At 52.2% G+C, this 23,525-nt stretch overlaps 1 protein-coding gene and 1 long non-coding RNA gene across 3 annotated transcripts; one reads left to right on the forward strand and one right to left on the reverse strand.

Moving 5' to 3' along the window:
* Positions 1 to 1,344: 1,344 nt before the first annotated feature.
* Positions 1,345 to 21,375, forward strand: GLIPR2 (GLI pathogenesis related 2). 2 transcript variants are annotated; one of them, XM_042912219.1, is made up of 5 exons: positions 1,345 to 1,447; positions 10,846 to 10,954; positions 11,303 to 11,406; positions 13,360 to 13,437; positions 19,827 to 21,375. In XM_042912219.1, exons 1-5 carry the CDS (start codon positions 1,435 to 1,437, stop codon positions 19,985 to 19,987), a joined length of 465 nt encoding a protein of 154 aa, XP_042768153.1. In that variant the 5' UTR covers positions 1,345 to 1,434; the 3' UTR covers positions 19,988 to 21,375. The 2 variants fall into 2 exon arrangements, with proteins under 2 accessions (XP_042768153.1, XP_042768154.1); XM_042912220.1 differs by lacking the exons at positions 11,303 to 11,406; positions 13,360 to 13,437.
* Positions 20,264 to 23,524, reverse strand: LOC122204666. The gene is made up of 2 exons (XR_006195731.1): positions 23,021 to 23,524; positions 20,264 to 20,578 (listed from the first exon to the last, which is right to left on the reverse strand). It is a non-coding gene; the product is annotated as an uncharacterized LOC122204666 (long non-coding RNA).
* Position 23,525: the final 1 nt, after the last annotated feature.

Genomic DNA, 23,525 nt, shown 5'->3' on the forward strand with positions numbered 1-23,525 from the left:
GAAATGGGAGTGAAACTTGGTGGTCCCCCTCAACAGGCAGTGAGTGGCTCCACTGTGCTCAGCTATCTCCACTCCTGGCCTTGAACTTTTGGTTAAGATGGAGAGGCTTTTCTCCAGATTCTAGAGGTGATACGGAATTCTTCCTACTGGGTTCATTTGGTCATTTCAAGGGGGACGTAGGCAACATGGGACAGGGCATTGGACATAAAAGGTTGGATCTCCGCCTAGTACCAAAAGTCCCTTTGAGTCAGGGTGGGCCACTCTTTCTAACCCTCCACCACTGTTTGAAAGCCTGACACAGGGGGAGGGAGTACAGAGGACCCTTGCCCTACTGGACATTTGAAGACCTTGGTATTGCAAATCAGCAAATCAGTTCACTCCAGTGCCTATTTATTGAAAGGTCCTACTTAAATTTAGCTTCCTTTAATTAGGAGTTACTCTGGAGAGTCACACAGGTGACTCAGGCTGTGTCTTCATGCAAGTCCTCTACTCACACAGGGGTGGGGCCGTGACCGAGACCCTGTCTCCCCGGTGACAGGTGTGTACTGACCACTGCCCCCAAGGTCAAGAAAGGAGGTTACAAGGACCCAAAGGCCCTGAGGGATGAGTAGGACTTGAATGGGCAGAGATGAGCCAGCACCAGCAAAAACGAGGAGGTAAGAAGTCTCCTACATGTTTGGGGAATATAAAGTTTAGTTTGACTGGAGCATGGGATGAAGTTAAGGATTTGAAGAGACAAGTCTGGAGCCAGACTTCAGGGCTGGGGGATTCGGCTTGGTTTGATAGGAATGAGGGACAGGCCCACCGGTCAGAGCAGGGCAGCGGCAGCCTCCCCGGGAGGGTCGACGCAGGGCGTTACGGGGTGCGTGCCGGAACTCCAAATCGGACTCGCACCAGAGGCCATGTCCTGGGAAGCCCAGTGTCGCTGGGGAGGGGAAGGCGGCGCACCCGGAGCCTGAAGTGTCTCTGGGGGCCAGGCCGAGGTGGGAGAGCCCCGAACCCCTGGTGACGCGCGACAGTGAGCACCACGGTCCTCAAAGCGCCTTAGCGGCTGCTCTACCCCCGTTCCGCGTCCCGAGAGGGGCAGCTCGGGGCTGAGAGATCCGGGAGGTCCCGGGCTCCCAGGCCGCACCTGGAGAGCCCTGGACAGCCGCTGGGGTCCCTTGGCTACAAGAGTTCTCTGAAGCCGGGCGGGGAGGCTCGCGGAGTGGGGGGCCCGCGGAGCCTCCTCCTCCGGGCAGCCGGCGGGGTGGCCCCGGGCTCCTCCGCCTGCAGCTGTCGCTGCCTTATAAGGCGGGGGCCGGGCGGCGCCGGGGGGAGGGGCTGCGGCCGCCGGGCCACCTCCGAGGCTCTCCAGCTGCGCGGGGAGGGCGAGAGAGCGCAGCGCAGCGCAGCGCAGCGGCAGCTGGAGCCGGGGAGCGCGCCGAGCGGGCCATGGGCAAGTCAGGTGAGCCCGCGGGCCGGCCGGGCGGGCTGCGGGGACGGCTCGAGAGCCTCGGCTCGGGGATCCCCGCCTTCACCGTCCCCCGCGGCGGGCTGGTTCCCCGGGGAGCGGGACCGCCGCGGCCACGCGGGACCGGGGCTCCGGCTGCGCGGCGAGACCCCCGGCTGCGGGATGGGGCGGCGTGCGGGGCGAAGCGCCCGCGGGCTCGGCGCCGGCGGTTTCCGGGGCAGCCAGGAAGCCGGGGTGGCCTTCGGGCCACCGCGAGAGAGGGAGGGAAGGCGAGACCGAGGGAGGGTCCCCCTGTCTGCGAGCCAGAGATTGCGTCAGGGAGGGCTTCCAGGCGCTGGGGATTAGCGCTCAGCGTCCGGCCAAGGCGTGGCTTTGCTTTGTTTCTGGAGCAGAGTTAGAATCGGCAAAAGCCTCCAAACTATGACAGCATCTCTGGCTGCAAAACAGCTCGCCCCAACCAACCCTCAGGACAGCTCTGAGCATCCTTTTCTTCTGTCGTCGTCCCTCCTCCCCTGAGCGCCCCCTCGGTGCCAGGCTCTGTGCCAGGCTCTGTCTGGCTCCACTCGGGCATATACACTCGCGCTTCCCCCTTACGTCTGACCTGTGGCTGCGCATCCTCATCACTGTGGCTGTCGGGGTGAACTTTCTAAAATGCAGATCTGTCCTGTCGCTCCCTAACACTTTCCATCCCACTGTCCACAGGTGAGAGAGTACACACTCTTCCCTGGGGCTTGGAACCCCCTGAGAGTTGGTCGTCACCCGTTAACTCCCCTACACTCAGCTCTTAGGAGGCTGGCACGCTGCTCCCTCCCCGGGGTTCCTTTTCCAGTGCTCGCCGCCACCTTGCCTCTCCCACTTCGCTGAGGTGGCAAATCCTCCCCATCTTTCTAGGCTCAACTCGGGGCTGGGACCCCCTCCCTGATTTCCCCATTCCCCCAGAGGGACGGCCCCACTCTGGGTCTTCTTTGTTGCAGCCCTCCCAGCAGTCAGCTTGGGACACTACCCCAGCCATGGACCTGTTTCCCACAGATTCCTCACTGCTGGTGGCCAGGGACCATGTCTGTCCCAGCATAGTTCCTGCCTCACAGGAGGCTCTCAGTGAACAGCTGTCCAGCAGAGTTCAGGAGTCCTGCTTAATGGGAAGCTGGGGTTGTCATCCTCAGGTGGGTGAGGCTGGGTCCCTTCTTGAATCTCTTCTCAAGATCCAGACTCACGAGGTACCCATGCTGGGAGTAAGTGGCCTTCCCTGGCGTTGTTCCTGCCCTGCCCTGACGGTCTGGCCTTCAGCCCTGGCTCTGCTAATCGCTTGCTGTGTGATCTTGAACAAGGCTCTTTCCTTCTCTGTGCTTCAGTTTCCCCATCTGTACAGTGAGGGTGGCCCCTATGATCTCCAGTATGGAAAGGTGACATAAGGAGTTGTCATGTAGTAAAAGAACAGGATGATAGGTGATGATGGGGCAAGAATGCGGCAGATGTGAAAAAGCATTTTGAAAATCAACTCCTTTCTCTGCACCTTAGGAGAAAATCCGCAAATTCTCTAACGTTACATTTTTATCAGTTGTTTCTGGCTTCTTCTTTAAGCCGCAGACCCACTGCTGTGGAGGGCATGGCCTCTGTCCTCAGGAGTATTCATTTGGATCATGAAATGAATCACAAAGCTAATTGAGGAGGAGGGTGGATAGGCTCCAGTGATAGGTGGGAAGTGATTCAAGCCACAGGGCAGGTGCCGGTGGTGAGTGGTAGGAGCTCAAGGGAGGGGGAAATGTGTGCGGAGGGGACCTTTGCAGCCTCCTGGAGAGTCTTGGCGATTTGGGCTTTACCCATGGGCCCTAGGGTGCCATTGAAAGACATTGATCTAAACACGGCAAGACCAGAGTTGTGCCAGGGTGGACCAGATGGGGAGGGTAGAGGTGGGGGTCAGGGGGAGTTGCTGTAGTTACTCAGGAGAGAGAGATGGAGGCATCTAGGACTGCAGAGGAGGAGGAGAAGGGTTTTTGAGATAGTAGCCAAAAGTGGACTTGGAGACCAACTTACTGTGAATGTGAAGAAGGGCCAGCCTTGTGAGTCTGGGTGCGGGATGGCGGTGACACCTTGTGGGACTAGAGATGCACAGTCAGGCCAGTTCAGAGGAGGAGGGCAGTGCAGAAGGCAGGTAAGAGCTGGTCCTACCACGTACCCAGGGACCTTCCAGAATGCTGGTCCAGGCGTATCTCCCTCACAGCCACATGCATTTTATTTGGCTGTCCCAAAGACCATGAGCCCCCAGGTAGTGTCTGGCCCCCCTAAGGGTCTTCAAGAGAAAGTGGCTTTTCTGGGCCCCACGGGCCTTCAGCACAGGGCCAGCCTTGAGGTTCCAGGCCACCAGCCTGAGGTTACCTGCGCCTGCCGTCCGAAAGCACTCACAGATACCTATCCACACAGGGGCTTTACGTGGTTCCAAAAAGACCGGGGTAAAGAGCCAGCCCCTGCCTCTTCTGGGCCTCAGTTTCCTCATCACCGCCTAGGGGCCAATCTCTTTTTTAAAAAAAATTTTTTTTTTTTTTAACGTTTATTTATTTTTGAGACAGAGAGAGACAGAGCATGAACGGGGGAGGGTCAGAGAGAGGGAGACACAGAATCTGAAACAGGCTCCAGGCTCTGAGCTGTCAGCACAGGGCCTGATGCGGGGCTTGAACTCACGGACCGCGAGATCATGACCTGAGCTGAAGTCGGCCGCTTAACCAACTGAGCCACCCAGGCACCCCGGGGCCAATCTCTTTTTAATATTTAATCTCAGATATATTCCAGAGCTGCCTGGGGTTGTGGGCATTGCCAAAAAAGTATCAAACAACCGTCACAGCTTAAATTCCAGAAGACACTCAGCCCAGCACTTAGAGTTTCCCAGGACCTGCTCCTCGCCCTGGTCTCCCTGCTGGCCTTCAGTTTGCAGCACGTGTTATGGAGGCAGAGAAAAGCAATGACCTTGGGCTCTGTAGAAGCCTCTAGCCCCTAATAATCGTGATTACCAATTATTAAGCTCCTACTACGTGCCACACCTGAAACTAGGTATTTCATTACCAACATCTGTAACAGCGCTACAAGGCAGTTATTATCAATTTTACAGGTTTACAGAGGTTGACTCACCTTGTCCAAGTTCACACCTTGACCAGTAAGTGGACAGACTGGGATGTGAACCCAAGTTTCTGACTTCCCAGCTGTGTGCTTGCCCCTCAGACACACTGACCGCTTTTCTACCTGCTCCCCAGATGCTTCTCACCCGAGATGCCAGCCCCACAGGGAACTCTACACACCCTGCAATTATTGCTAAGTATCTTAGTGTCCCTCCGCCTACATCTCCCAGCACCCAGGGAAGTCAGAGCAGAGGGCCTTTGGGGACCGACTAGCCCAGGAACTTTCTACCAAGTGGAGCTGTCACACCTCTGCTAGGGGAGGCTGTGTGGGCTGGGTCACTCCCAGCAGTGTCATTGCCATCAGTTGATTTTATTGAAAAAAAAAAAAGGAGGGGGGAGTAGTTCAAAGAAAGGGTTTCCTGCTTTGAAGATATTTTGAAAACCACAGATGTCATCCTTCCTTCACACGGATGGGGAACCAGGGCCCAGAGAGGCAGGGACTTGCCCAGTGCCTGTGGCAGGCCCAAGGGGCCACAAGCGGGGCTGGAACTTGGACAGCCGCTTTGTAGGCGGAGCAAGCACTCTCCCGGCCCTGGTTCCTTCAGTCCTTCAAGGAGTATTGTCCTGCCGCAAAGGGGCAGCCAGGGCCCAATGCTCCGGGACATCCTTGTTCCAGTAAGCAATTGAGCAACTCTTCAGTGACCATCATTTTTGTCATTAGGGAGAGGAAGACGTATATGAAGTGGAAAGTGTGTGAGATTTGAGGGAGGGAAGAGGGCAAAGGGAGGGACATTCTTACATTTGGCTTTATTGTGGACTCATTGTGTGACTTTGGGCAGTTCACATGTTCAGCCGTTCCTGTTCTACGGTTTCCTCATCTGCAATGAGAAGCCTCCCATCCTAGTGCCTTCTCTGTGCTAGTGTGGGACTTTCATTTATTTGTTTGTGTACTCAGTTCATTCAGCAAATGTCTAAGCCCAGAGGTACCGAAAGAAGTCATCAAAGACCAATTTAAATACCAGCAGCCCCGCTTTCTCTAGAATCTGGGAGGGGCGGGACCCCTGGCTGGCAGTGTCGAAGGAGCCAGCACACTCTTGATCTGTGAGTCATGAGTTCAAGACCCCTGTTGGGTATAGAGATAACTAATAAAATAAATAAACTTAAAAAAATGTGTTTTAATCTAGGAAGGGCTTTGACAGGGCAGTTTCTCCGAAGGCCAGAGGCCAAAGGATCTCTGCCCAATAGTGATGATGATAATTATAGTTGACATTTAGTAACTGTTCATTATGTCCCAGAACTGTTCTAATGCATTTACATAGACCAATTCATTGAATTTTCACAACAACCCTGTGAGGTAGAAACTGTTATCCCCATTTTATATATGGGAGAAATGTGGCACAGAGTGATTAAGCAACTTGTCCCAGATTGTACAGTGAGTAAAAGCTGGGATTTGCCTCTTGAATTTCCTGGAAGCCAGACTGAAAGAGCAAGAGCTACCCATCTGGAACTCATTCTTTTTTTTGTTTTGTTTTTTGGTGTTTTTTTTTTTTTTTTTTTTGATCAACTTATAATTTTTCTTCCTGATAAACTAGCACAACCAGCTTTGCCCCAAAGGCGGGACTAGGTCGCTTTCCAGCCTCTTGCCAAGGGGACAGAAGGGGCTCGTTCACAATTCCTGCCCTGACCCCTGATGGGCCTCTTTGGTGGGGATTCTGGAGAGGGCAGAGAAATGAGTCAGGCCCAGGGAGGCCTCAGAGGACGTTCGATGCTGAGGGAGGAGCCTGTCCTAGCCCAAGGGCAGGGAGAGGGGGAGGGGCACGACCTGAGTCTATCTGGCAGTTAGAAGCTTGGGCCCCAAGTTCAGACCTTCAAGAGTCCCCATCCCAGTTCAGTGTCCTCTACCCTAGCAGAGACAGCCCAGTCCTGCCACCCTCTTTCAGCCCCAGAGAGCCATGCCCAGGCAGCTCCTTCCACCTTCCAGAAGCTCTGAATTCAAGCCTCACACCTGCCCCCTGGAGCTTCTACTCCTGAAGCCCCTGATTTTCATCTGGGGCCCCTCAGGCAGGTCGTTCATAAACGGCTTGGCATGGAGGAGGCTCTTGAGAAAGTTCTTTTCTCCTCATACTTCCTCCTCCTCGGGATCTAAAGACTCAGCCTCCCCGGACCTGATCCTCCTCCTGGATCTGGAAACCCTGCTGTCTCTTCTATGCGCTGTCCTCTGTGTCGTGGCCCTCGGGCGTGGTGTGGGGTTAAGGACAGGGTTTCCCCCTTCGTGGGCCTACTACCCCTGGACCAGTTGTGAGAACTTGGGCAGGTTACTTCCCTTGTGGAAGTAGCCTCAGTTTCCTCATCAAAACAAACAAGCAAACACACAAATAAAACCAGGGGCTCCCACAAAAGGTGGTGATAAGGGTGATAAGTAAGTAAGATCGGCACCTAGCAATAGTTGGTCAGCAAGCAGAAGAAAGGATACCTTCTTCATTCTGGGCTGGCACCCTGAGCCTGTATGACCTCTCTGAGCCTCGGTTTACCCTCCTACAAAATAAGGACATAATCACTGCCCTCCCCCATTGTGGGGTGGCTGTGAGGGCTCTCCCTGCCTGATGTGGGGATGGGGAGATTTTCTTTGACTTTTAATCTTTATGTGTAGATGTGTTCTTGGGTTTTCCTACAGAGCGAGGTGTGCCTTTTGCTGGGTGTGGTCACAAGTGGTATCTTGCCTCCGGGAGGCCCTGCTCTGAAGAGCCACCTGGGCGGGGACTGGCCTCCGAGGTGGGAGGGACTCTGGGGCCAGTGGGAGATGTGGCCTTGGGGCCCCCATGCCTTCCAGCCAGGGGTGGGGAGAGAAGTTTCCCCTACCAAAAAAGTCTTCCTGACCCCTTTCTAGAAACTCTGGCCCAGGAAACTGGCCCTGCTGGAGACAGTGACCAGCTTTGGCTTCTGGGCACCAAGCTTAGATTGGGCACAGGAACTTTCACTTTTGTTTCTTTTTACTTCCCACATTCTGGGAGTGCAGTGACCTAGTTTCTAGCAGCCTTATATGTCCCTCTCTGCCAAAAAGACTGCAGGACCTCCAGCACTACTGGGTCCCCTGCAACCTGAGCCCGGCACTCAGGGCTGCTTGTAAACAAACGAGCTTCATCTAAGCTACCCACTCCTCCCCTGTCTCCCCTTCCTCCCCATAGCCCCGGATACACCAGATTCCCGGTGGCCCTGGCTTTCTCTGTGCCTCTCCACCTCCTCACTACCTCCTCCGGGAAGCTTTCCCCATTCATTGATGGTCCGCATTGCCCATGCCACTCAATCCCGTGCACCTCCTGTGGTGTCCCACTGTGGCCTCCCCAGGACATAGGAGATGGAAGGGACATTAGTGTGGGCCTCGCCAAGCCTGTCCCTCAGATAGGGATCCTCTGCCACCTTGACCTCGTGCACCCACACCTGCCCCTGCATGTACACATACACTTATCTTGATCACTCCCTCTCCTCAGAGAAGCTCAGAACTCCTTGGAAGTCTGAGGTGGGTCATTCAGTTGTCTCCTCTCACCCCACCCTGATGGGACCTTCTGAGATCTCAGGATTTGAAGGGACTCGAAAGTCATCTGACTGGCCTCCAGTGCCTGAATCCTTTTGAGAGAAATCACTTTGCTTGTATTCCCCCAGTGCTGGAGAGCTCATTACCTTGTGAGGTTGTCAGTTTTTAGAAAGCTTTGATTGAGAGAAAGATTTTTCTTAGGCTGAGCTGAACTCTATCATCCTGCCTTTTCTACCCATTGACCCTGACTTTGCCCTGTGGATCCCAGAATTCATCAGAGGCCTCCACTGTGTCTTCCAAAGTCTGATCTGCAGGATGAACATACCCAGCATTGTACCCATTCTTTATAAGACCCCCATTTCCAGCCCCTTCTCCACCTTGTCACCACTTCTGGACACACTACAGATGGTCGCCACCTGCAGACAAGGCCAGGGCCAGGCTGGGTGAAGCATACCAGCTGGACACCGGCTCGTGCAAGACAAGCAGTGCGCTGCCCGGGAGCTGGTGGGTTACTGGCCGCCGAGTCGCCCCGCTGACTCCTTTGCACGTCACCAACAGGAACCCCTTCTGGTCCCCTTGAGTTGCTATGGCTTCCACCCGAGAGATTCTTTAAGAACCTCTGTGACTCCGTTATCCCAAATACCACATTAACATGCCAAACCCCAAATCTTTTTTATTATTGTGGTAAAAAACAAAACAAAAAAAAAAAAACACACAATGACATAACATTTACCATGTTAACCATTTTGGAGTATACTGTTCAGTAGTGTTAAGTATACTCACGTTGTCCTACAACAGATCTCCAAACAGTACCTTCCTTCCCTTTTCTTCCTCCCTCCCATAAACCTGAAATCTTTACCTTTCATACCAACGAGGGGTTGGCCCCTTTCTTGGCCACAAAGACCTGAAGAGTTCAGATCGCAGCTCCACCTCTGCCCTGTGCCCAGCTACCATCACCCCTTTGTTCAGTGTCCCCGTGTCTGCCCCAGTGTTTGCCTCCCAAATCCTGCCATTCAGCCCCGCCTCCCCCTGCCGGCGCCTTGCTGTGACCAGACCTCACGGAAAGGCAGTGCTGGGCCCCCAGGGTCCTAACTCTTCAGGTCACTGGAACCCCCTCGGGCAGCTAGCCACCACTGGCATTGCCTCACCCCTCAGGGCCGCATTTAGCCTAGAGCTCCCTGAGGGCAAGCCTTCCTTCTGCTTCTCCTCAGAGACCCAGTGGGATTTGATCTGAAGCCCCAGGGGACATGGGGAATCTGGCTGAGGGAGGGGAGGAAGATTCCCTGTTGGGTCATCTCAGCCTCTGGGGCGAAGAAAAGAGCAGAGGAGAGGAGAGGAGAGGACAGGCAGCCTGGTGAATGAGCTGGGGGCAGGGATAGGAGTGGCGCTTCTTTCAACCCTCCACTTTATTCCTTTGCTGCCCACAGCCAAGCCTCAGGGAAGGGTCCCGCCAGATGGGACTAGCTCAGTGTCACCCCGCCCTCCCGGCCATGGCTCTTACTCGTAACCCACCCAACTCACCCCATTTCACAGAGGGGCACTCCCGGATGCCTAAGGCTGGTGCTCAGTGACTTCGCAGTCAGCCTGACTGGCTCCTGTACTGGCATCCTTGGGGCCTCAATCCAAGGGGCCACCTTCCCCATCCCCCGGCCCACGTTAGGTTGCTTTTCTCCAAGTTCCCCTTGCCCTCTGCTCACCTGCACCTTAGCCCTCTCATACTCTTTGCTAGTGTCTGTGTACAAAGCTGTCTCCCTTCTGTTTGCGAGCTCACTGAGGGCAGGACATTTGTCTCTGGACCTCTCACACATAATCTAGGACCTGGAGTAGAGAAGGCGCTCGGAGAGCAGACAAACAGATGCGTGGATGATGGGTGGATGGCTGGCTGCTGCTGCTGCCGAATAGATTATGAATCAGAAGATGGATGGACAAGTGGCGGGGAGACGGATGGAAGGTGTGGGATGGATGGGGTTCCATCTCAGATCCAAACTGCTGTGACTTCTGTCTACTGTTGACTCTGCCTTCACCCACTTCTTCTCTCCCTGACTCCAGCCTCCTTCACCTCGTCCTTTCTGAGGTCATGACCCAGTTGGGCCCAGGCTCTACCTCTCCCTTCAGTGCACCCCTGGGTCCAGCTGACCCCACCCTGCTCCCCAACACCACCACATTCTTTTCCACTCTGTCCCTCACCCCACCTCCCCGGTGCTGTCCCCCCTGCTCCCCTTCTTCACCTGTCCCTGTCACCCTCACCACAGCCACGCCTGTTCTTCCCGGTCCCCACCACATCCTGTGGGTCCAGTCTGAGATATCCAGTCTCCGCACATTTTTTTCCCAGCGGTTCCGGTTCCGTTGCTCACTGCCCCGCCCACACCCCCCCTGCGTCTTCTGTGCACCTGCGGCCCATCCTCCACCCAGCGACCAGCAGAATCTCTCAGAAACACAGATCTCAGGAGCCCAGCCCCCTGCGTCCATTCAGTCGCTTCCCATTGCCCCGATAAAGACCCACATCCCTAATGTGGTCCATAAGGCCCTAGGTGACCCGTGAGGTGCAGACGCGCGGAGATGTGGAAGGTGACATCAGGGGTATGAAACAGGGCATCGTGGTTGCTCGGTTGGCCCCGGTGCCCAAGGGCAGCAGCGGCCGGTCCCTGTAGCCTGAGGGTTGAGCTGGGCGTTACTCTGAAGCCTGCCATCCTGCTTTTGGTGGGTCTTTTCTCTGCACTGAGACATTCTCCATTTTGAAATTATTGCAGCTTCCAAGCAGTTTAATAATGAGGTCCTGAAGGCCCACAACGAGTACCGGCAGCAGCACGGCGTCCCCCCACTGAAGCTCTGCAAGAAGCTCAACCGGGAGGCCCAGCAGTGAGTGTCCCCAGAGCCCCGGCTGACTCTGACCTTTCGTGGCGCTGTGGCTGCAGTCGTGGCAGGGCCCTGGGGTAGCTGGACGGACATAGGACTGGGGGGCAGAGGCAGCCAGGCTTGAATAATTCTTGAGCCACTTAACCTAGGCAGGTCCTTTTCCTCCGAGCCTCAGTTTGCTTCTCTGTGAAATGAGACTGTTGGGGGCTCAGAAGAGATGCTGGCACGATGCTCCTGATTTGTGCAACTAGCCTGGGGCAGGGAAGGAAGCTCAGCCACACCAGTTTAGGGCTCATACTCTGGGGTTCCCTGGGCTGCACCCGCTCTGAGGAAGTACATGGACTCTGGCAGGTATTCGGAGGCCCTGGCCAGCACGAGGATCCTCAAGCACAGCCCGGAGTCCAGTCGCGGCCAGTGCGGAGAGAACCTGGCATGGGCCTCCTACGATCAGACAGGTAGGTCACTTTCTCAGCTGCCCCCTGCCAACGCCCCCCCTCCCCCCCCCCCCCCCCCCCCCCCCCCCCCGCCTGAGCTGGGCCTGGGACATCCAGTATTCAGGCCCCTTCTGGCCCCAGCACCCTCCCCCGTGTGGCCTTGGTGCTACCGGCCCAGAGAGAGGCGCCCCAGAACCCTCCGCCTATGTTCCCAGGGGCTGGTCACCACAAACTCTCCGATGGCCGGCTCAGGGCCAGGTCTGTGCTGGGTGCCAGGGACACAGAGATGAGTCAGACTGCCCAGCCCTCCCCTTCAGAAGAGCTCCCAGCTGAGGAATGGGGGCAGGGGAGACAAATCCATTTCTGTGCCCTTTTTGTGCAGGGTTTCAGCATGACCCTGGGGGCACCTCAGTATCCCCAGCTACAGAAGAATTGTACTTTCTTCATATTTTTCTTTCTTTTAAATGTGGTGTATTAATTTTTATCACCAGAAAAATGCAATTGAGCTTTTTCCATGTTAGAAAAAAAAAAAAAAAAATGAGAAAGACAATTCCTCCATCCAAGGTCACAGCCTGGAATGATGATCCCCCCACACTGACCAAACATTCTTGAGCTTCCTGGCTCGGACAGGGCTGTCCGGCTTTTTAGGAAAATGCTGGAGAGAGCTACTGTGCCCTCTGGGGCCTGACATTCCTGGGAGTTCCCTGGGGGGGGAGGCCCTGTGGGCCTCCCGGTTTCCCCAGAGCAGCGGGCCTCCCTGAGAGGTGTGCGCATGCTCCCCAGGAAGGTGGGTGCCTTTGGCCTCCTTTCCAGGCTCAGGCCGCTGGCTTTGGTGGGCCTGGGAGAGAAGTCGCACCGAAGGGGTGGGAACAGATGTGATTGGTTCCAGCCTTGCGCTGGCTCCCCGTGGAGCCTTGAGTGAGTCACTACCCTCTCTGGCCCCAGCTTCCCCATCTCTGTTTCGTTAGGCTGTCTTTATCCCCGCCCTGGATCTTCTGCAGCTTTAAAAAAATCCCAACACCCGGTTCCTCTGGAGACACTGATACAGGCTGTGGCAGGCCCCAGGCCTCAGCAACGTTTCGGTGCTCCCCGGGTGAGGCCAGTGTGTAGCCTCTGTTGTGTAAGGTCTTGCTACTCAAAGTGTGGTCCACCGGCCAAGAAATGCAGACTCAGAGCCTTTACCCTCGACCTCCTGAAGTCAGAACTTTAACAAGCGCCCCAGGTGATTCATGCACAAATCACAGTTCAGAGTGGGACTAAGCTGTGGGATCTGAGGCTCCCGGCTGTGGTCCCGACACCAACAGCTCCCAGAGAGATGCTGGGGGTTTTCTCCTACCAGCACCTGCCCGGCGGGGGCCAGCCGATGCTCTAGGTGAGGACCCTTCTGCCTGCAGTGGAGACCCTGGCCCACCAGCCCAACTGCCTTTCTTCCTGTGGATATTTCAGGAGACAGACGCCTCTTTTGGGTGGGATGAGGGCAGAGTCTCCCGAAAACTCAGAGCATCATTAGAAGCCCTTGGAGTACGTTGCAGTCAGCCCTTGTACGGAGGCCAAGAGAGAGGAAGGCCTTGCCTAGGATTACATAGCAAGTTGGTGGTAGGGCAGGGACACAGAGGCAGTCCTCCAACCCCAGGCCAGGGCTCTTCCCAATCTCCAACAAAGCTCTCTCTTCAGCCTAGATACACTCCTGGGCAGGAGTCCCTATCTCGGCTCACTGGTGCTTTATCAGACATCTAACTGTGGGGTGGGTGGTTTGGTGTTAACGGGAGAAGATGGAAGGAGTAGTGAGTGAGTTGATTTTCCTGCTGAGGTGTTGGGTTTTGTTTTTTTTTTTTTAAGTTTATTAATCTTGAGAGAGAGAGAGAGAGAGAGAGAGAGAGAGAGAGAGAGAGCACGCGCTCTGGAGGGACAGAGAGAGCCACCCAGGTGCCCCAATCCCGCTGCTGAGTTTTAAGCAGTGTCTTTTCCCTGCAGGAAAGGAGGTGGCTGATAGATGGTACAGTGAAATCAAGAACTACAACTTCCAGCAGCCCGGCTTCACTTCTGGGACTGGTGAGTGATGGGATCACACCAGTGGCCTGGTCCTGGGCAGGGTTGCACTTTGGAAAGGAACTAACGCTCTGAAAAGCGGCCATTTCCCTCCTATTTTACCTCTTCCGTATTTCTCCTGTATGACTTTGCCCAAAGGGCAAAACTCTCTTTCGCCATCACTTCTCCCAACACGCACACATCCCCCTCTATCTGAGAACACCCGAGCCACGGATTCCCTCCCCACCAGCTCCAAGTTCTCTGGATGACTAGAGTGTGTGGGTCACAGGAGGCTGTGGATTTTAACCGCTGCTCAGTGCTTCCTCCCAGGAGTGGCGCTATGGCCCATCATCCTACCGCCAGTCTTGCTCCCCTCCGATCCAGCCTGGGCCCACAGCCAGAATATTCGAAAGCCCTCTCTTCAGGAAAAGGGCCAGACTGCTCACTCTCTCCTCCTGGTCTTAACTCCCTCCCCACTCACCCCCTCCCCCAACACCCTTCCCAAGTGCTTCCCACACCTACAGCCTCCCAGGCTCCCCCTTCATCTTCTCTCTCCAGTTTGGGGTTCAGGTGAGCAGAGAGCCTAGATCTGCTCTCGGCTCCAGCACTGTCAGTTGTGTGAACTTGGGTTGACTCCCTGTGCTTCCCCCGTCCCGGAGGGTGAGGGGCCAGGTGGTGGCCTTTAGGGGACATTCTGAGAGCTGGTGTTTAGATGCGGGGAAGGGCCAGCTGTGGGACCGGCTTTTCTGCGAGGCCTCCAGAGTGAGCGGTAAACATTCAGCTTACTACAGCCCCACCAGCTGCTCGGTGCTCTGGGCTCCCTCCTGCCCCTCAGCAGGCTTCCCTCACCTGACACCCTCTTTCCTCAGAACCGACTCAGATCCACTTGCGGCCCAGGATGGGTCAGAAGGGGCTGTGAGTTTCTCTGACCGAAAGGCACCAGGGAAACTGAAAAGGGGGTTCTCTGCCCACCCCCTTCCCTCTCCCCTCCCCCATCCCACCCATGGGTGGGGCCACTATGGCCTCTCACCCCCTGGAGCATTCTTCCGAAGCAGGAAGTGACACGCTGTCGGAGCCAGTCACTGTTTCCTGTGGTTTGCTGCTCACCCTTTTGGGCAGGGGTTCTTTCGACAGCGTAGGCAGGACTGTGGGGCAGAGGTGGAAGCATCTGCTGAGGCATTTCTCCTCTCAGCTCCCCGGGCTGGGGACAAGGAGGCTGCTGTCAGGGCCCTAAGTAAGAATTGACGGTTGGATGGCAGTTCAGTTGAAGGGGTGAGGAAGGGAACAGGAACAGCTTCCTACCAGTGTTTAAGGATGTATGTGCAGACCTGTCTTCTTTTCGTAAAGTTCGGCGTCCAGAAGACATTTTATTTCAGAGCGTCTGGATTTGCTTACCCCATGAGCAAGACTCGCGAGCAATCAGACATGTGTCAGAGCGAGTTATTAGCGTTGCTCATGTGCGTGGCACTTGACAATTATAAAGCGCCTCCACAGCCACGGCCACGTGAGCCTCACAACACCATTCGTAGGCGGGGCTTTATTCTACCCATTTTGCAGAGGACGAAACTGAGGCCATAAAGAGGAAGAGTCTTCTTTTATATCTCCTATCCTCAGTCTGATGCTTTTTCCATGGCCCCTGCTTCAAGGTGGGAATCTCACAAGGGTCAGAGCTGGGAATGGGACTCAACTTTCCTTGATCACTGACCGCCTGTCCAACCTATTGGCCCACATCTCCCAGCCCGAAAGAGGAAAACCTCAGAGCAACTAGCCCCTATGCTGTCCCAGGTGCCGGTGGGCAATGCCTGGGGGAGACAGCCTGATCCTAAGACAGAAGCACGGCTTTGGACGGTGTTATAGTCAGAGGCTGCAAGACCCTTCAAGATCCTCGGGCCCATTCCCCGTGCCTCAGCCTCCCCAGAGCTGCTGTTTACAGGGATTTCCTGGCCTGAGTCCATGATGTAGGGGAAGGGCCTTTGAAATATCCTGTAATCTATCCCCACCTACCTTGGGTCAGCATCTTGTGACGAAGGACACAGTTCTGTGCTATGTGTTGTGTGGAAAGAAATGGTTTCTTGCAATTCCTTTGTTATTTTCTGTTTTAATGAGTCGGTTGGTTTGTTTGTTCTGAGTAAATAATACTTTTACATGACATGAAACTTGCAAACTGTATGAGGTAAAAAAATCTTCCTTCCATCCCTGGTCTCCAGAACTTTCCCTTCCAACCAGTGATACCAGTTTCTTGGGTATCATTCGAGAGTTGTTCTGATTTTATACCAGCCTTTGTGTAAATATGTTCTCTTTTTCCCTTTTTTTTATGTGTCAGATATATGATCTGTTTTGCACTTTCTTTCTTCATGCAGCAGATTGCCAGAGATTGTTCCCTATTAATACAAAAAGAGCTTTTTCATTCTTTCTTACTGTTTTACGTTATTCCTTTGCAAGAATATACTGTAACATATTTAATATGCTTTCCAAATGTGTATTCTAGCAAGTTTGGGTCCATAGCAGAAAAGAGGATGTGATCCCTTTTGTGGGGGGTGGGGAAGAAACTGTAAGTGATTTAGTTAGAAACCACTGTGTATCTGATGGTCGCTAAGGAAGTCATGTTCTTTAACTCATCTCCGAATACCCATACTTAATTATCTCCGTAACCAGAGACCTCCCCAGCCAGAGGAAAAATTACTTAGTCTCATCTGTTTGGAAAAGGCTTCCACAGGCATGCAAACTGCTGATGTGCACCTTGTGTCTGTAATCACTTCCTTGGCAACCGGTGGATAAATGGCAGTTCGTCCTTGTCTGGGCAGCAGAGAGAGTGAATGGTCAGTAGCCAAAGCATGTGGTTCTCTTGAGAGAAAAGGCTGGTGTGGAAAAGGGCTTGAGCCTTAATAAAAAGGCAGCTTTTAGAAGCAGTGACATCTGGCAAAGTTGCTGAAAGCCTGGAGCTGTGACTCAAAAGTGTAAGGACCAAGGGTGAATTGGCAAGAAGTGTTTCTCCTCTATTTTGAGGTGAAAATCAGAGTTTCTTGGGCATTGGTTAATACAAGTCTAAAGATATGTGATAAAGAAGCATACTTGAGCCTCGGGTTTCCTTTCCTTTAGTTCTGGCTTTGATTTTATCACGGCAACTCTACTCATCAGTGTTTATGTTTGGTTATTTTCACAATTTAGTAATCTCAAATCTTTTATGGATGTAGACAAAGCAAAAAAGTATACCTAAATTTAATAGTTATAAAAATGGAGTTCAACCGTAGGGCAAAACACACAATTTAATCAATGAACATTTTTTCAGTCCTTACCATACATGAGACACAATGGGAGATATCAACTGTCGGGTTGGAAGAGTGTGACTATCTACCGCTCTTTCCCTTTTTCTTTCTCTTTCTTTCTTTCTTTCTTTCTCTCTCCCTCTCTCTCTTTCTTTCTCCTTCCTTCCTTCCATTTTGTGGTAAAATATATTTACCATAAAATTAACCATTTTTAAGAATGCAGTTCAGTGAGAGATTAAGTACATTCACATATTGTGCAACCATCGCCAAGAACTTTTCAGTCATCACAAATTGAAACTCTGAACCCATTAAACAATAACTCCCATCCTTCCCTCCCATTTCCCCACACTTAAGCTCTGGCAACCACTCTTCTACTTTTGTCTCTATGAGTTTGACTATTCTAGGTACCTAATATAACTGGAGTCATTGATATTTGCCCTTTTGTGTCTGGCTTATTTCACGTAGCATGATGTCCTCAAGGTTCATCCACAAGGTAGGATGTACCAGAATTTCATTCCTTTTTGAGGCTGAATAGTATTTTATTATATGTATATATACAACATTTTGTTTATCCATTTATCCATTGGTGAATATTGGTTTTCTTCCCCTCTTTTGGCTATTGTAAATAATGCTGCTGTGAACATTGGTGTACAAATATCTGAGTCTCTGCTTTCAGTTCTTATGGGTTTATACCTGGAAGTGGAATTGATGAATCATATAATAGTTCTATAGTTAATTTTTTGAGAAGTCACCATACTGTCTTCCACAGTGGCTGCACCATTTTACATGCCCATCAGCAATGCATAAGGGTTCCAATCTCTACACATCCTCAACAATATTTGTTATTTTCCTCTTCTTTAAGAAAAAAAATAATATCCATCCTAATGGACATAAAGTGGTTCCCCTCTTTCTTTCTTAGCTGCCTTGTGGGAAACTTAGCTCCTCTGATCACAATTTTCCTCCTTCCCTCTATCTCTTCCATTCTTCATCAGTTATTTATTGAGCATCTACCTGTGCCAAGCTCTGTGCCAAACACTGGGTATGTTGTGGTCAATACGAAAGGTGAGGTGCCCACCCTCAAAGAGGAAACATAGCCTCTTCAGTGTTGCTTTAGCAAATGAATGCCATTCTGTGATAGGGAAGTAAATATTGACTTGTCAAAGGATCTCTGTGAGTCCTCAACAGTGAAGGTGGGAGGGATAAACTCCCAACCTCTACTCCTAGGAGACAGAAGTATTAATGGTCACTGAGCAAAGAAGCCACTATAGCAACTCTTTGACTGCAAAGCAGAAGGGGAGTTGGAAGCTGAGCTATATTAAAAGCTCAAAAGAAGCAGTGGGTGAGGGGCAGGGAGCCTGAGATGCTGAGCAGCTTAGCAAACCATAGAAGTGTCTGGAGGGTCAACAGTAGCTTGAGAAGGAACTGAGCTGTTTGGCTCAGAGCAAAGGAAATTGAAGGAGGCTCTAACCTGTCAAGGTCTCAAAGAGCTCAAAATAGAAAGCCTGCACTTCAGTGAGGGCAGAACCCAAGTCTAAGATGGTTCTTCCATATGCCTTTTCATTCATTCACTCATTTCATTCATTCATTCATTCATTCAACAAAGGTTTACTTTATACTTTTCATGTGCCAGGCTGTGCCACGGTACTGAATTTACTGAAATAATTTCATTCTTGCCCCTGTGAGTCTCATAGCCTAGTCAAAGAGCCAAGCAGATTAGCAAGAAACCAAACACACATAACATTGCAAATGGTAAGAATGCTGAAGGGGAAAAACAAGGTATGATAAGATGATCTCGGGAGGGAGGTGTTCAGGAAATGAGTCACTGTGAAAGGCTTCCCTGCACAAGTGATATTCAAGCTGAGGCCTAAGGGACAAGATGATGTTGGTCATCATCAGAGCAGTCCACACAACGGCCAGTGTGTGTAAGGGCTCCATGGTGGGAAATAACCTGATGTGCTCAAGGAATGGAAAGGAGGCCATCAGGCCAAAGCCTTCACTTTCCTCACTTTTATTCTAGGTGCAGTTGGAATCAGTTGAAGGATTTTTAAGCAGGGAAGTAAACAGATCTGTCTCAAAACGGTTACTCCGACTACTTTGGTAGAAAGTGAATTAGAGGACGCAAAGGCAGATGCTAGGGAACCAATCAAGGGCTATCCCAGTGGTCCAAGTGAGAAAGTTTGTGGTTGAGACCAAAGTTTGGGGAGTAGATGGACTTAAGATATATTTTGGAGTTCAAATCTTCAAGATTGAATGATGCATTGTTGAGGGAGAAATGTGGGAGAAGGAGGGATATAGACCAACCCCTAGGGTTGTGTGCATAAGGGGACCATTAATGGAAATGGAAGGGAGGAAGAAGAGCAACTCTGGCAGTGGGGGAATGGGGAGGGCGGGGAACCAAAATCAAGGATGAGGTTTGGATAGGTTTGCCTATGAGTCATCCAAGTGGAAATGTCAAGTAAGTAGTTGTATCTGGAATACAGAGATTTGGGCTGGAGAAATACATTTGGGAGCCAGGGAAAGATGAAATTACCTAAAGAGGACAGCAAGAAAAAAACAGAGAGCCCAGGACTGAGCCTTGGGAAGCGCAAGCCCCTCCAACGTTTACAAGTGAGATGGAAGAGGAGGAAGAAGAGGCGGTGAGATGGGGATGCCCGGAGAGGGCAGCGTCGTGGAAACTAAAAGAGGGGAGTGCTTCGAAAAGGGGAGGAGTCGACCCTATTAAATGTTCCTAAGATGTCAAGTAAGATAGAGACAAAAAGGGGTCTTTGGGGAAGAACATGGAGACAGATCATCAGTGACCCTGAAGACTACAGTCTGCGGGGAGGGGTGGAGTCAGGTGCTGGTAGGGTGTCATCCTAACTGTTGGGGTCACTCAGCTTTGTCGTGATCTCTGGGAGACCATGAAACCTTTGGGCATCGAGAATTGGTGGGGTGAGGAGGATCTGTGTGGCTGATTGAGAGGACGTGATGCCTCAGAAAATCAGGTAGGCGGAGCGTTCTATGTCTCCTTCCTCTGATCGGTGTGCGTGAAGATGAAGCTTCCCAAGCCTTACAAGACAGTGCAGGGGTCAAGAGTCCTTTGAAAGGTCCTTCTCCAGATTCTGCTAACCGACCTGTTTCCCTCTCCCCCTGCCTGTGCCCCTATAGGACACTTCACGGCCATGGTGTGGAAGAATACGAAGAAGATGGGAGTGGGGAAGGCATCTGCAAGCGACGGGTCTTCCTTCGTGGTGGCCCGATACTTCCCGGCAGGGAATGTCGTCAACCAGGGCTTCTTTGAAGAAAATGTCCTGCCTCCAAAGAAGTAATTCATTAAACGTAATGGGAAGGTGGCAGACTGAGCGTGGATACGAAGTTCCTAGAACAACAAAAACTCAGCGGTGTGTCTGTCCCTGTGGGTGTACGTGCTTGGTGTGTGTGTGATGCATGTGTGAGTGTCTCTTGCACCACACACTTGGATATACGGTTATGCATGAACTTATTCTTATCAAAGGAAGGAGCAAATGAAGCCTTTATCCTAATGGTTACCTAGACCACAATAATTTGGACTTCAGGGGAAAAAAAATCAACTTTAAAACGTTTGGTTGGCTTTTTTTTCAAGCAAACTTTTTTTTGTATATTTCTTATAATATCCATCCCTGGTCTTTTTCTATTCCAAATGTTTGCGATGCTTAGAAGTGAAGTTCATTTTGTGTGATCTTCTTGCATTGTAATCTACTTTTGGTAGATACTTAGGAATATTAAACTCGCGTGTAAATGTAACATAAAACAGCTTTAAACACATAAACATAAAGCAGCTTCCATTGGAAACATGGGGCAGGCAGCAACTCCATTTCACAGCATCGTTGGGATTTCTCGGTTGTAAGACATGATGTCATCTGCGTGCCTCCTGGAATTCTCTGATGGGAATGCCAAAGAACAAATGGAGAGAAAAGTTTTACTTCCTTGCATTTTCTACCTTTAAATAGCAGACTAGCGCCACTACCACTACCCTTGCCCCCTCCCACCTTTTTTCTTAAAATCCTCTGGCATTGAAGAGCTCAGTATGTGCCTTCTGGTTTCTAAGGCCTTGGGTCAGGCCCGAAGCTGCCCCCTCCCCCACCCCGGCCAGGTGGCCCAGGGCCTGTTCTGGGAGAAAGCCCCTCACAAGGCCTGGGCTCGCGGCCAAGCATCCAACAGATGAAGTCAGTGCGCGTGGGGGTGAGTGTGAGCTCACCAGGGCCCCCAGAGGAAGCCCTCCAGCCTCTGCCCTCCCCTCACACACAGGGCGGGAGCCGGGCCTGTTCCTGGCGGCTGTGGCTGCAGCTGTGCTGGCGGCCCCTCCAGGAATGTGTGACAGGCCCAAGCGTTCCAGGGAGATATCCCGGGTGGGGGGTTAGAATGGCCAACTGGCTTCTGTGTTTTGCCTCAAACTACACAAAGTTCCCCTGAATAACAATTTCACATGGTCCATGTGGGAAGAACCAACCCAGATGCCAGGCTGAGTGGCGTGAAACTGGCATCTCCGAGTCCTAAGATAGCAAGGGTGGGAGTTGGAAGGCTGCCGGCTTAAAGACAGATGTCTGAGCAGGCCAGTCAGGAAACGTGCTTCCTGAAGGTCTGTGTTACACTGTGAACACAGCCTCATGCTGTGCCCTTCGTTTCACCCAGGGATGTTGACTAAGACAACAATAAAATCTTTTTCTTTGGTGTAATATCTTCCATGTCATTCGTGCCCGATTCTTAACTGGTGACTAAGGTAATCATAACCGTCGGTTCCTGTCTCAGGTAACTCAAGCTTCTGAATACCTCCAACCTCTCCCCTGTACTTCGTGCCTCTTGGGCAGCCATGTTTTGATCCATGTGACCCACCCTCACACAGCTGATTGGGCTGAAGTGGACACGTGATCCAAGGGCAGCCAATCCCTGGGCTGACCATGGACCAGGAATTTAGCTAAGACCTGAGGAGGGAATTTGCCGGTTGCACCGAAAAAATTCAGATGCCATGGGTTTGAATGAGGGCCATGGCAAGCCAAAACTATACGCAAGCCAAGTTGCCAGTTGAAAATACATAGACGTGAGAAAGCCAGTTGTTAGAGGTACAAAAGAGGTGGAGTGAGCTTTCTAGCTCCAGGCCAGATCTGTGTATCTTTATTTTTTTTTTAAGTCTTTTTTTTTTTTTTTTTTTTTTTTTTTTTTTTTAATGTTCATTTAGCTCTGAGAGAGAGGGAGAGAGAGAAAGAGCATGAACGGAGGAGGGGCAGAAGGAGATGGAGATACAGAATCCAAAGCAGGTTCCAGGCTCTGAGCTGTCAGCACAGAGCCTGACACGAGCCTACCAACCGTGAGATCATGACCTGAGCCGAAGTCAGACGCTTAACCAACTGAGCCACCCAGGGGCCCCAAATCTGTGTATCTTTAAAACATACCCCTCATCTTCAGGGCTTCCCAACAAAATGATAATGTCAACTGCTGTTCTCCAGAAGGTTAGAATAGTAGGGTCCCCTCCCTGAGGGAGTCTTATTCAACCAAATAATGAGCTGGTCAGAAAGCTGAGGATGGGGGGAATAAAAAGACTGGGCTGAGGCCACACCTGGGCAACCACCTTGAGCAACAGGGACTGAATGACCAGTCAGTGAACTTCCTGGCAGCTCCCACCCAATTGCTTCCACCCAATGCACACACATAACAGGGTGGTGGATGCTGGCATGCAGCCAGGCTCTTGAGGTTGGAGTCTGTTTCGTCAGTTGGCTGGAGAAAGAAAAAAGCTGACCAGAAGAGCACTCTAGGCTGAAGAAAAGCCAGGCAACAAAGCTGGCTGAGCGGGTGGGCATTGATTTCACTTCTTTAATGGATCTCTTAAAGACAGCAACTCCCACAATCAGTAAGAGCCAAAGACAAGCCAGATCGCCAGTTCTCCTTTGTCGCCAGAGAGCAGAGGAAGGAATTAGGAACCCTGGCTCCAGGCTCTAGCCCTGTGCTCTCAGAGTTGTGCTCCCTTCCCCACTCGGGGCTGCAGTCTGTCCGGCTGTACCAGGTCTGGCACAAAGAGTTAAGTCTACTGGATCTTCTCAGGTCCCGTGACACCCCCTGTGCCCAACTTTCGTAACTGGAGAGACTTCCTGCCCTGGTGTTCTGGTGCCTGAAACAAACGTAAAGGGGCCCGGCCACCTCCTCCACCAAAATGCCCCTAAGGCTGAAAGATGTGGGGGCAAAGGGGTGGATGCAACCACAGGCCTGACCCCACCCATCCTCTACTGGTTGAAACGCCCGTGGAGGTGAGGTCTGCCGGCCTCTCACAAGGGCAAGCCTAGATGCCAATGGATGAAAAAGCGGCCGGCATCAACACCAAGAGGTCTCACCTGCACCTAGGTGGCAGCCACCTCTCGCGAGATCAGGGCTGGTGAAGCATTTAGAGCTCAGTTAGCCTCACATGGAGAAAACGGACAGAGAGGGGTCCACCTAAACCTCGCGGCTAGTCTGTGGTGGAGGGGCTGAAGTCAGCCTTCTTTTCATGGGAAAAAACATTAGTTCTTAGCCTTGTGCAGGGATAGGTCAAGAGACTGAGTGCCTCTATTCCATTCAGGTATCAAGGTGAACAAGTTCAGCATTCAAACGTAAGTACTTTTAAATACTTTTCAAGCTGCCAAATCCCCAACGAAAAAGCCAGGTCTAAACTGGAAGGATGTGGTGCAGAGACGATGAATAAGTGGACCAAGCCGGGCAGGGGAAGAGCCTGCAGGCTCACGCTCCCCACGCTCCAGGCAACACTGGTTTCCTAGTGGGGGCGCTAAGGACGACGTAAGGGTCAGGAGTGGGGCTCCGGGCCCAGGTCCTCTCTGTGACATCTGGCCTTCCCGGCAAATG

Source organism: Panthera leo, chromosome D4 (assembly GCF_018350215.1).
Source record: "Panthera leo isolate Ple1 chromosome D4, P.leo_Ple1_pat1.1, whole genome shotgun sequence".
Lineage (NCBI taxonomy): Eukaryota > Metazoa > Chordata > Mammalia > Carnivora > Felidae > Panthera > Panthera leo.

Coding starts and splice junctions, on each gene's coding strand:
- GLIPR2 (XM_042912219.1), top strand. Junction 10,955..11,302: donor CTCAACCGGGAGGCCCAGCA/GTGAGTGTCCCC, acceptor GGACTCTGGCAG/GTATTCGGAGGCCCTGGCCA. Junction 11,407..13,359: donor GGCCTCCTACGATCAGACAG/GTAGGTCACTTT, acceptor TTTTCCCTGCAG/GAAAGGAGGTGGCTGATAGA.